The sequence below is a fragment of the Entelurus aequoreus genome, linkage group LG12, assembly GCF_033978785.1.
Source record: "Entelurus aequoreus isolate RoL-2023_Sb linkage group LG12, RoL_Eaeq_v1.1, whole genome shotgun sequence".
Classification (NCBI taxonomy): domain Eukaryota; kingdom Metazoa; phylum Chordata; class Actinopteri; order Syngnathiformes; family Syngnathidae; genus Entelurus; species Entelurus aequoreus.
The window spans coordinates 11,293,680-11,306,516 of NC_084742.1; the positions used below are offsets into that span (position 1 = coordinate 11,293,680).

At 40.3% G+C, this 12,837-nt stretch overlaps 1 protein-coding gene across 1 annotated transcript in view; it reads right to left on the minus strand.

Moving 5' to 3' along the window:
* The window catches only part of pawr (PRKC, apoptosis, WT1, regulator), a 54,706-nt gene extending 42,951 nt beyond the window's left edge, over positions 1–11,755 (minus strand). The window contains exons 1-2 of the mRNA XM_062064692.1: positions 11,596–11,755; positions 10,992–11,425 (exon numbers count right to left, since the gene is read on the minus strand). Of these exons, the coding sequence (XP_061920676.1) occupies positions 10,992–11,327 (336 nt within the window). The 5' untranslated portion in view covers positions 11,328–11,425; positions 11,596–11,755. The remainder of the gene's footprint in view (positions 1–10,991; positions 11,426–11,595) is intronic.
* Between the last annotated feature and the right edge of the window lie 1,082 nt (positions 11,756–12,837).

Sequence of the window (12,837 nt, forward strand, 5' to 3'; positions counted from 1 at the left end):
TAAACTGCTTTGAAATGGCTCCAAGTGACTTTCCTGACTTGTTCAAGTCAATTTTATTTTTTTTCAGATCTGTGCTGAGTTGCTTTGAATTTCCCATTGTCGCGTTTATAATCGAATCTAATGACTGCATCACATTAGCCCTATTTAAATGGGCTCAGAGAAGTCAACAAGTGTCGTCAATCATAATCACTCACATGAAGTTAAGAGGCTATGCCATGAAGCTAATTTGATTGTAACTTTTGCACATCACCAAAATTGATTTTGTATGTTGCTGTATGTATACTTTTGACCCAGCAGATTTGGTCACATTTTCAGTAGACCCATAATAAATTCATAAAAGAACCAAACTTAATGAATGTTTTTTGTGACAAACAAGTGTGAGCTCCAATCACTGTATCACAAAAAAATAAGAGTTGTAGAAATTATTGGAAACTGAAGACAGCCATGACATTATGTCCTTCACAGGTTTATGTAAACTTTCGACCACTACTGTGTGCGTGTATATATATATATATATATATATATATATATATATATATATATATATATATATATATATATATATATATATATATATATATATATATATATATATATATATATATATATATATATATATATATATACATATGTACTGTATATACATACATATGTATGTACTGTATATACATACACACACACACACACAACCCGTACCCGTGACTTTTTTCACAGGCTTTTGTGGTTTGGGATTTTTCTTTCGAAAATAGTCCCAAAATCACAATAATTGTCTCCTCTCCCATGTCTTCCTCGACATCGACTGTTTTTTTTACGTTAGTACAGTGGTTGGTTGCAATGTTTTTTCTTCTTCTTCGATTTTGTTGTATCACGTTTGTTCACGCGAAGTATCGGGCTCGGAGGGCCACACAAAAATATCAAAATTGCTCAATGCCTGATTTTTTATCTTTTTGTGTAAAAGTAAAAGCAATGTCTTAAGATTTTGAAAAAATGTGTGTGCCTCTACCAGAATTCAGGTACACTTATTAAAGATTTAAAAAATTCCAGCTATATGCGATTAATTACAAGTTAACTCTTGCAAAAATGCAATTAGTCGCGATTAAGTATTTTAATCTTTTGACATCCCTAAAAATAATGAATGAATATAAACATTTTAAGATTAATTTATTATATTTAAATATATTACATAAAATGTAAAATAATTTGTGTCCAGCATATAATTAAAAATTCATCATCTTTGTATTTTGTTATGATTTTCTTTTTCCCAATTAGAAAAATTAAGTGTGAGTAAGTGAACACATTTTCAGTGACAAAATGAGAAACATAAGAGTTGTGTCAAAAATGATAGATAATATTAAACACATGGTGGAATGAATGATCAGTAATAAATGTTCAATCCAATCTCAACCTAATTTCCACGTCACTGCAAAGTTATGTTGTTGTTTAATCCTTTGAGCCATCCATCAAATACAAATCAATACTCCCGCCTTAGCGATGAATAGACATGGAGTCACATTGTTCGTACAACAATCATTGTCCACTAAAATATTCCCTGAGGACGCACGGAACCTTCTCCACATACAACAATGGTGGCATAGGCCACTGTTTGCACACCAACTGACCTTCAGGTGCTGCAAAGATTAATGTGGCCTCCTCGCACAGATGGCGTCTGCGGCCCGGGCTCATTGGTCCGCTCGGACATGTTTTGACCTTCGACACGAGAAACGGAAGCGACGAGAAAAGAGGATACTAATGTTTACTTATGAGATCCACACTGATCGCTGAGGACGGCACTTTTTTTATTCTATTAATATGGTGGAAAGCAATAAATATTCAAAGAAAAAAGCATCTGTCTTCAGCTAGCAATCTTTTAGGAGACTGTGGGTGCCTCCGGCAAAAAGGAGAAATGTCCATAACAATATGGCTACAATAATACTACTACTAATAATAAGAAAAATTATAATACTAATAATGACTGAATAATAATAATAATGATAATAATAATACCACATTTGCCACTGTGTCGATCAATTATTTGACACCGCCACGGATGAAGTGAGTCTGTCTGATGGCGTGTGTGGCAAAGCTAAAGATGAAGGCATCCGGCGTTTGGTATGTTCTGAGGTGCACACTGATTTGCATTTGAAGGCCTGCGCAGCATCGTCGGGTCTGACGGCTCGACTCTCTTTGATGTGCAAATGCAGCCACGGAGGGGAGGGAAGATTTGGGTGAAAATTGAGGCAGATCCATTGAAGCCGAACTTGAAGGCCGCCCCGGTGCCGTGTGGAAATAAAAAAGAGCTGCACGGTGACGTAACGCACACAGAGGAAGTGCGTGAAAGCAGCATCCCTGCAGACAAAATGGGTCTGTTGGTGTTCATTCACTCAGACAAACTCAGCCTGATTGTTGCTCCCTCACAGCGAGCAACATGGCCGCTCAAAGCAGGGAGCATCTTCTACATTCTGATAGCAGTTAATAACTTCATCTCAGTCAAAGCCATTAAGTTTGTTGTAATGGAAAACAATATTTATTGGCTTTTATGTTTCAGTACAAACAAAACACTAACGCCTCGTGTACATTGCAATCTGACAGGGGGCAGCATACACTCAGATATCCAGCATATGTGCCTAAGTCGAAGAAAATACAGAGGAATGCCAACTTCCTTAGTATAGTGCAAAATGCAATACCTCTTTTTTGGGGAAGCTCGTAGGGCTGGACAATTAATACCATTATCATTTCGATTTCCATTATGGCTTCTGAAAGAAAATATAATATTAAAAAAAAAAAAACGATTGATGGGCCATGCAATGTGCATGCAAATTCCAGGGCTTGTGACAGTGAAACAAATTAGTGAAAAGAGAGCATGTCTACGAGAAGTTTGGGATGTCACTATGGTTGCTCCTTTTTATTTGACACCATGCTAGAATGCCAAATCAATAATCACTAAACTCAACAAAAAAGTAAGACATACGTTTTCCGCGTTCACATAACTGCGAACTGAGTCACATAGTTGACCAATAAAACGGAATCCGCTGATAAACGCACACTAATATCAGGTAAACTGACATAAATGTAAGTGAAATGTTATGTGAGGCCAGGAAACATTTGTTCCAGAGTGACTCCCACGCCATCTTGAACTGAACAATCAACGACGAGACGGCAATAAACTACGAAGCTAACAAGAACAACCCATACACCCACACATTAAAAACACAAAGGACATAAAATACATAAAAGAGCATATAGCTGATGCAACCAGCTGCCACTTGTGTGGTGCCAATTCTACATACAGCTACAAAAGTAAAAACTAAAAAAATTAGCAACGAAAAACACATATTGTGCACCATGCAAACAAACAACAGAACAAAACAAAACCACCATTTCAACACCCACATACACCGCGTTTGCCTCTGCTGTGATCCACGCCATCACTTGCTGGGGTTAGGGGCAGCACGGCCAGACAGGAACAGACCCAACAAAACAACTAAGAAAGCCAACGTCATCCTAGGCTGCCCACTAGTAATGTAATGCTTAATGCTATTCAGGGTTGTCCAAAAAAAAATCATGAATCTCTGAATTTACAATATTTTTTTTAAAGTATGTTTAGCGATAAATGATTTTCATAGAAAAGGGGTTCCCTGCTTTCAGATAGACAATCTATGTGGATAAGCACAAACCCTTGTGTATGGAAGTGAGTGTTTGCAAAAAGTGTTGAGTCTGAAATGTTTATTTTTCTTCTAAGGCACTGTTTAGAACAAAGACTACCTATGTAATAAAATAGGTCAAACAATCAAACTTTACATTTGTAACATCCATCCATCCATTTTCTACCGCTTATTCCCTTCAGGGTCGCGGGGGGCGCTGGAGCCTATCTCAGCTACAGTCGGGCGGAAGGCAGGGTACACCCTGGACAAGTCGCCACCTCATCGCAGGGCCAACACAGATAGACAGACAACATTCACACTTATAAAAATTATTTAAAAAAGTGTTTTCATAGGACACTGATGCTCCATCTTTGTGCATAGAAGGCACATAAACATTTGATGGGATTTAGGGCTGGGTGATACATCGAGTATACTCGATATATCGAGTATACTAGATATATCGAATATACTCGATATATCGAATATACTCGAAATATTGCGGGTTTGTCTCTGTGCGATGCAGAAAATGACTATCGTGAGTATTCGAGTATAAGTTCTCACGCAGTTGCTTTTAGCTGCGGGCATTACACTACTGGCTTTTCTCACTCTTTCTTGTCTCTCCTTCTCACAGAGACATTAAACAAGCACACCTTGTTACATACGTCACATACTGTCGCGCGTGCAACGTCATACGCCCTCGCGTAACGTTAACTGTGGTGCAAGCGGAGCGGTGCAAGTGGTAATACAAGAGAGAGAAGGTGCAAATCTGGCAACAAATGGAGGAAGAATTCATTCCCAAGCAAAACAGCACGGGGTCCATTGTCTGGCGGTGGTTTGGCTTCAAGCAGGAAGATGTTGAACAAACAACCGTAATATGTCAAGTATACGGCAAAAGCGTTGCTACAAAAAGTAGCGCACTACTAATTTGTAGCATCATTTGAAAAGTCACCCGCTAGAGAATGAAGAGTGCTTAAAACTCTGCATGTCAACATCTCGGCCGGTGCCACACCCAACAAAATGCCGAAGCAAGCCTGGCGTTTTCCATTTCCAGATCAACACCGTATGAAAAAAATAGTCAACAAAAGAAGGAGATAACATCCGCAGTAACCTACCACATAGTGAAGGACATACACTATTTGAGTTCCTATTATGCAGCTCATTTTTATTTGCCAGTTATTGAAATATCTTGTGTGACATCAAGCACAAAAGTGCACTTTATTTGTTTTAAACTATTGTAGTGGCGTTCTGTACAAAAAAGTGCACTTTAATTTAGTGTTGTTTTGATGTCATCTTAGTGACATCATGCACAAAAGTGCACTAATAGCTTGTTTTAAAATGTCTCTGACAATCTTGCACTATCTGTTTTGGAAATTACATGAATATTTGTGCCACTGCTTAATAACTGTTTAATAAATACAGTTTTGTTAAACTGACTTAGTTGTGATGTCACTCTCTGCATGAAAGTTTAAAATGAGCATATATTAATGCAGTATGAACAAGAATGTTTTAATGTAGACACACAGAATCATCATACTGCTGTGATTATATGCATCAAGTGTTAATTCAAGGCTAAGGCTAAATATTGAGATATATATTGTGTATCGTGACTAAAAATATTGACATATTAATAAAAGGCCATATCGCCGAGTCCTAATGGGAATAATAGAACATTTTAATTAGCGCAAACACGCAACGCCTCATCCTGATTGGAGCTGACTCACAAGATCAAACGCTCAAGAGTTTCCTCCTACAACTTTCTTACAGCATGACCTCCCCCTCCTTTCTGCGGCGGTTGTTCCCGATAACCACACAAAGGCTTCATGAAGTCATCAATATGCAAATTAGGGACAAACATTTTCCAGGAATCTTGGCGGCCGAGACGGGGACACGGACATGGAGAGTGACGTTGTTGTGCAGCCGGCAGAGGAAGCAGTCACTTTGCATTTGCTGCTTTCATGTTTACGTGACGCGACAAAACTGGGTCCGACCGGTTTGCTCCCGCAGGCCTTGGTCTGTCCATGTCTGATGCACGACGTCAATCATTCCTCACACACTTTTACTGTAAACATTTCCAGCCGTGTACTGGATGAGTACACACTCTGCAGTGAAAGATTAACGTGGAAAAACAACAATTGTGACACTTAGTGCTCCCAGGATGGCGATAATAACAAGGTTGTTAATGCAAACAACAAATTGTAAAAGTACAACTTCTGTTGTGTAAAAGGAGTAGGGATTCGTTCTCACGGGCTCCTACTGCAGTGATGTGATTTCTAGTGACAGCCTTCACTTCCTGGCGTGCACACAAACATTCCAAAGAAAGCCGACAAGTGCGATGAAGGAACGACTATGAGCAAAAATGCCTTCCACCTCCTGCTTCCTGCAGGAATTCCCCAGTCAAACTTGAAGTGTTAGCCATAGTCAAACTTGAAGCTTAGCCATCACCTATTAGAGGTGAAGTAGACACGCCCTGCACTAATGAACATGTTTAAACTATTTTGCTTTCTTTTAGCTTCCATCAAAACAACTCAAGTGAATTAACTACAGGAGCTTCTATTGTAAGACATTACAGGAGTATACTATTGGCTATCCCCACAACAACACAAGTTAGTTGAACTGATGAGTATATATACTAGACGCTATGAAATAATTATTTTTACAGTTATGGCCGAAGTTATATGGAGAGTATCTATACTGGGCATTATGGTAGCCTACTATTAGCCATCGTCACAACAATACAAGTTATCAAATCAGAGGAGCATCTATAATAGGCATTATGATAACCTTCTTTTAGATATCGTCACAGATAAATAATTCACAACAACTCAATTTTTTCAACCAGAGGAGCATATAATCGTCATTATGGTAACTTTCTTTTAGATATTGTCACAACACCAGAAGGTATTTAACCAAAGGAGCATCTACACTAGGCATTATGGTAGCCTTCTACAACCTATTGTGACAACAACAAAAGCTATTTAACCAAAGAAAAATCTATAATAGGCTCTATGGCAGCCTTCTTTTAGATTGCGTCACAACACACATGTTATTTAACCAAGGAGCATTTATATTAGACTTTAAGGTGATATGATTTTTATAGTTATGGCAATAGTTAAAGGAGCGTATGTACTGTGCATTACGTTATTGCCTTTTATAACCTATTGTCAACACAAGCCATCTAATCAGAATAGTATCCACAATTGACATTATGGGAGACTTCTTTGCGCTAGTATCCAATTACATAAGCTATTTTAGTTAAAAGGAACATCTATACTAAACATTGAAGTAAAAAATACAGCGCTAATGCCAACCGGCAATACACTTTGACCTCAGTGAACTCGAAAGTGTCGTCAAACATGTCTGTTTTCCACATTCCTAGTGATGCCTAAACCTATCCACTCATGTTGTCCTTACACTGACAGACCTCATTTGCATTTTATTGCCAATCGGGACACCGTCTTGACTTTCACCAGACAGAAGAAACGGAATAAAGTTTGACATGCCTTCAGTGTCCATAAATGGATTGATGATAGTTTCACTGTCATGTTGTTACATCACAATATTTCACTCTTACATAAGATACAACAAATACCTAAGAGAGACTTACCTTTATAAGTGGATGAATTAACTACAAGCTATGGCTTATATATATATATCCCTCCTGCTACATATTTAGCTTGCTTATCTCTCTCATACATATACATATTTTTTTTATTTTTTTTTCATAAATAGATTAAAGTTTTCACAAACCAATCATTTGTAATGACTCATTACACACAAATTATATTTGGTTACATAGTTGTTTTTGTCGTTATTTTGCAACAGTGACAAACTTATGCAATGATCATGAAAGGATCAGTCTGATGTCGACTATCAATATCTCCCACCAACTTCCACCTTGTGGACACCAGCCCTTAAACATTTGGTATAACATTTTATGCACATTTAAAAAAAAAAAAAAACGTGAATTACATATTTGCTATGTTATTTAGGATTGAAGTTGAATGAGAAATTTGAATAAAAATATTCTGAATTTATTTTAGACAATTAACTTTCTGAGGAATATTTTGTACTGGTGGGCACAAACTGCTATTAAATTGTGATAAACAGAGAGCATTAAAATACGATGAATTGTTCAAGCAAGAATTGATCCCAAAAACATGTGTTAGAGCAGTGCTTCTCAAATATTTTCTTTCAAACACCCCTCTGAAGTTATCCATCCATCCATCCATCCATCTTCTTCCGCTTATCCGAGGTCGGGTCGCGGGGGCAGCAGCTTAAGCAGGGAAGCCCAGACTTCCCTCTCCCCAGCCACTTCGTCAAGCTCCTCCCGGGGGATCCCGAGGCGTTCCCAGGCCAGCCGGGAGACATAGTCTTCCCAACGTGTCCTGGGTCTTCCCCGTGGCCTCCTACCGGTCGGACGTGCCCTAAACACCTCCCTGGGGAGGCGTTCGGGTGGCATCCTGACCAGATGCCCGAACCACCTCATCTGGCTCCTCTCGATGTGGAGGAGCAGCGGCTTTACTTTGAGCTCCCCCCGGATGGCAGAGCTTCTCACCCTATCTCTAAGGGAGAGCCCCGCCACCCGGCGGAGGAAACTCATTTCGGCCGCTTGTACCCGTGATCTTGTCCTTTCGGTCATAACCCAAAGCTCATGACCATAGGTGAGGATGGGAACGTAGATCAACCGGTAAATTGAGAGCTTTGCCTTCCGGCTCAGCTCCTTCTTCACCACAACGGATCGATACAGCGTCCGCATTACTGAAGACGCCGCACCGATCCGCCTGGCGATCTCACGATCCACTCTTCCCTCACTCGTGAACAAGACTCCGAGGTACTTGAACTCCTCCACTTGGGGCAGGGTCTCCTCCGCAACCCGGGGATGGCACTCCACCCTTTTCCGGGCGAGAACCATGGATTCGGACTTGGAGGTGCTGATTCTCATCCCAGTCGCTTCACACTCAGCTGCGAACCGATCCAGCGAGAGCTGAAGATCCTGGCCAGATGAAGCCATCAGGACCACATCATCTGCAAAAAGCAGAGACCTAATCCTGCAGCCACCCTCTGAAGTTAATGCTTTATTTTTTTTTTATGTAACAAGATAGTTCTTTACGAACAGTAAAATGCTATTATGACATTGCCTCGAAGACATGTGCACGGGAGGGAATATGTTTTGAATTGGGCCAGTTGATATAAAATTTGCAATAAAAGTTAAAAATAGTGTTGGACTTTGTGTGATTTCTTATGGATGTTACAATACATGATATTACTTTAATTTGTTTTAACCTAAAAAAAACTTATTTTCAGGGTGTGGTGGCTATAATTTTGCCATGGCAGTGCGCCATGATCAATTACACTTAGGGAAAACCCTCTTGTTTATCTATCCGTATGTATCAAGACATACACTATTACTCTAGAGCAGTGCTTCCCCCCTCCCAGGTAAAAAATTGTTAAGTGGTTTCTTTTTAGAACAGATCTAAATTGAACTTTGTAGAAAATAATTTTCAAAAAACTTAACAGATGAAAAATTTTAGCTGTTATAGCAAATTCTGGCATATTTACTCTGATGATTTTACTCTTATGTGGATCAATATGCATCGTTCTAATGTAATAAAATTGTCCAATAGAGAGCTTTTTATGAAAGACAAAACCTCTGTCTTAATACTCAGTCAATAAAAATGAAGCATAACATAGCACGCAAATAAATGAACTCCATCTTTGAGATCTATAAAGTATTATCTTAAATCTTCTGTCTTGAATAAAACACTTGAGATGACTGTAGTTTTATGGGTGGATGATTTTCCACTGTTTGGGCACCACATCTTTAGCTTGGTGCAGAGCGAGCACTTTGGTAATCGTTTTCCACTGAGCTTCTTTCCTATCATACTTGGTACTTTGTGTAAATGATTCCACCACAGCAAGCTGATTTTTAGCGGGAGTTTGTTGTTGGTTGTCACGGTCTTGTTTGCCTTGTTAAGAGTTGCATGTCCCGCACTCGGCTATACGCGTCGATATCAGATGGTGGAATAAGTTTGTTGTGCAGCTGCCTTTTTCGAACAAACTTTGCAGCGTGCAGTCACGTCTGTTGCTGCGAATCTAAACCACCGACAACACTACTCTTTTCTTTGGAATAAACGTCTCGCTCTTGTTTGTGTTAACATTAGCCAAGTTTTGCTAGGCGTGTCAATCTCCGCTAAGGAAGAAAGCTACGGGAGCTCCTGGTGGTCAAAAAAATCGCCAGAGCAAGAAAAGTAAAACTCCTGTTTTTTTGTTGTTGTTTTTTAAATAATTCGCAAAATTAAACCATAATTTACATATAAAATTGAATTATCGCCTAGGCTTAGTTATTACACTATTGCCTCTCATGCCTCCCCACGCATATTTGAGAAGAACTGGGTTAGTGTAAAGCAGTGTTTTTCAACCACTGTGCCATGAAATACAGTCTGGTGTGCCGTGGGAGATTATGTAATTTCACCTAATTGGGTTAAAAATATGTTTTTGCAAACCAGTAAATATAATCCGCAAATGTGCCATTGTTGAGTGTCTGCACTGTCTAGAGCTCGGCAGCGTAACCATGTAATACTCTTCCATATCAGTAGGTGGCAGCAGGTAGCTAATTGCTTTGTAGATGTTTGTCGTGATCACAATATGGAGACGACAGCTGGAGGCAGCAGGCAGGTAAAAAGGTATCTAACGCTTAAACCAAAAATAAACAAAAGGCAAGTGCCGCTAAGAAAAGCCATTGAAGCTTAGGGATGGTTATGCAAAATTAAACTAAAACTGAACTGGCTGCAAAGTAAACAAAAACAGAATGCTGGACAACGGCAAAGACTTACAGCGCGTGGAGCAGACGGCGTCCACAAAGTACATCCGTACATGACATGACAATCAACAATGTCCCCACAAAGAAGGATAGCGTGCGCACAACTTAAATAGTCTTGATTGCGAAAACAAAGCAGGGGCGGGGAATAGCGTTCAAGGAAGACATGAAACTGCTACAGGGAAATACCAACAAAACAGGAAAAGCCACCAAAAATAAGCGCGCACGACAAGAACTAAAACACACAGGAAAACACCAAAAACGCCAAAATAAGTTACGGCGTGATGTGACAGATTCGTGACAGTACACCTACTTTGAGACAAGCGCTACAGTGATGCATGGTTGGTTACGGTTTGAATTCATATCCAACAATTGCGAGATCAATTTTTTATCGTCAATATCGGCTGCTGAGTTTCATTTTTTTATGTTTTCTGCTGGTGATGAAAAAAATGTGCCTTGACTCAGAAAAGGTTGAAAAACACTGGTGTAAAGAAGGCAGTGTGACGTCACGGGATCCAAGATGGAGGACTCACCTCATTGGACGGCATGCTGACAACACCTGTTGACCTCCTCTTCTCCCGCAGCTTCCTCTTCTCGATCTGACATTTCCCCTTCCTGGCGCTGGGACCGGAGGTTTTCTTCTCCTTACCGGGAGAGGGGCTCTCCGGGGCCGCCGCGGGACCGCCGTCCGTCTGCGACGCAACCTTCTTCAGGTTGCCCGTCGGCTGCGGCGTGTCCTCCGCCGCGAGGCTGCTGTTGCTGGCGGCGGCGATGTCGCCCAACATCTTGGCTCTCATTTTCTCCCGCTTCGCCTTCCACTCCTCCAGGAAGTCGGTGGCGGCGTTGGACTTGGAGCCGCCGGTTGCCATGAAGCTCGTAAACTAGCTTGTTGTTGCCAAGGTGGCGAAACAATTCACGAAGTCTGTAAACTTTCGCTCCTTGTCAAACTCGCCACATTCCTCACTGCCTGCAGACCGGAAGAAGGAAGTCGAATTAAAACATAAAACATCAACGACTCCTCGGTCGCTCGTGTCGTTTGTGACGTAAACTAATTTTTAAAGTGAGCCCGGGCCGACTTTAGTGCGGTAAAAACAACACAAAGTAGTGGATGTAGTGCAAGATAGGTTGAAGACTCACCTGTAAAAGTTGGTTTTGTTCGCTGAAAGGTTCCGACCAGGTGTGCCCGACGCCTGCTTGACTGAATGGCGCTTCGTCCCCACGCTCTGCGCAGCCTGCCCTCCGGAGCTTCGCGGGGAAGCCCGGAAATAGCCGAAGACGTCCGAGTGGAGCCGAATCACACTCCTGTTGTTTTTATGACCGAATACTCCCACATACAGATTGATTGATCCAAACTTTTATTAGTAGATTGCACAGTACAGTACATATTCCGTACAATCGACCCCTAAATGGTAACACCCGAATACGTTTTTCAACTTGTTTAAGTCGGGGTCCACGTTAATCAATTCATGGTAGATTGACAGCAGTGTGTTTAAGGCAAATGTGCCTCTTCGAGTGGGACATTTTTCATAATTGGATTATCTAAGACAGTGGTTCTTAACCTTGTTGGAGGTACCGAACCCCACCAGTTTCATATGCGCATTCACCGAACCCTTCTTTAGTGAAAAAAACATTTTTTATTTTTTTTTTTTCAAATTCAAGACAAAGTTATATGTTTTTGGTAACACTTTAGTATGGGGAACATATTCTAAGTAACAAAGACTTAATTTAGAGTTATTTGGTTAAGGTTAGAGGGTTAGGCTTATAATAAGGCCATACCGAATAAGGCATTAATAGGTACTTAATAATGACTAGATAAGAGCCAATATGTTACTAATTTGCATGTTAATAAGCAACTAATTAATGGTGAATATGTTCCCCATACTAAAGTGTTACCATGTTTTTTTTACTGGTGCACAAAATGAACCGTGCATGAACATCACCTTGTTCAAACAACAAAACCAACACAGTGCATAAACTCACAACAAATTACACACCTGCAAATCAGTGTGACTTTTGCTATGGCCGTATCCGTAATACGCCGATAGGGAGAAGTTTTTATTTACACGATGAGTTGGGTGTGTCTTGACCTCCGCACGAACCCCTGAGCCCGACTCACCGAACCCCTAGGGTTCGATCGAACCCAGGTTAAGAACCACTGATCTAAGAGCAGCTATTGTATATGTCAGCGGGGACCAAAGGGAAAAAACAAAATTAAACCAAAACATAAAGGAAAAAAAGGCTGCGCTGTTGATACTAATAACACTACTCTGTTGTTAAATATGTCTGTTGTATTTATATCTACTACATCATGGGTGTCAAACTCTGGCCCGCCGTGTAATTTCATTTGGCCCTTGAGGCAATATCAAATTAACACTAGAG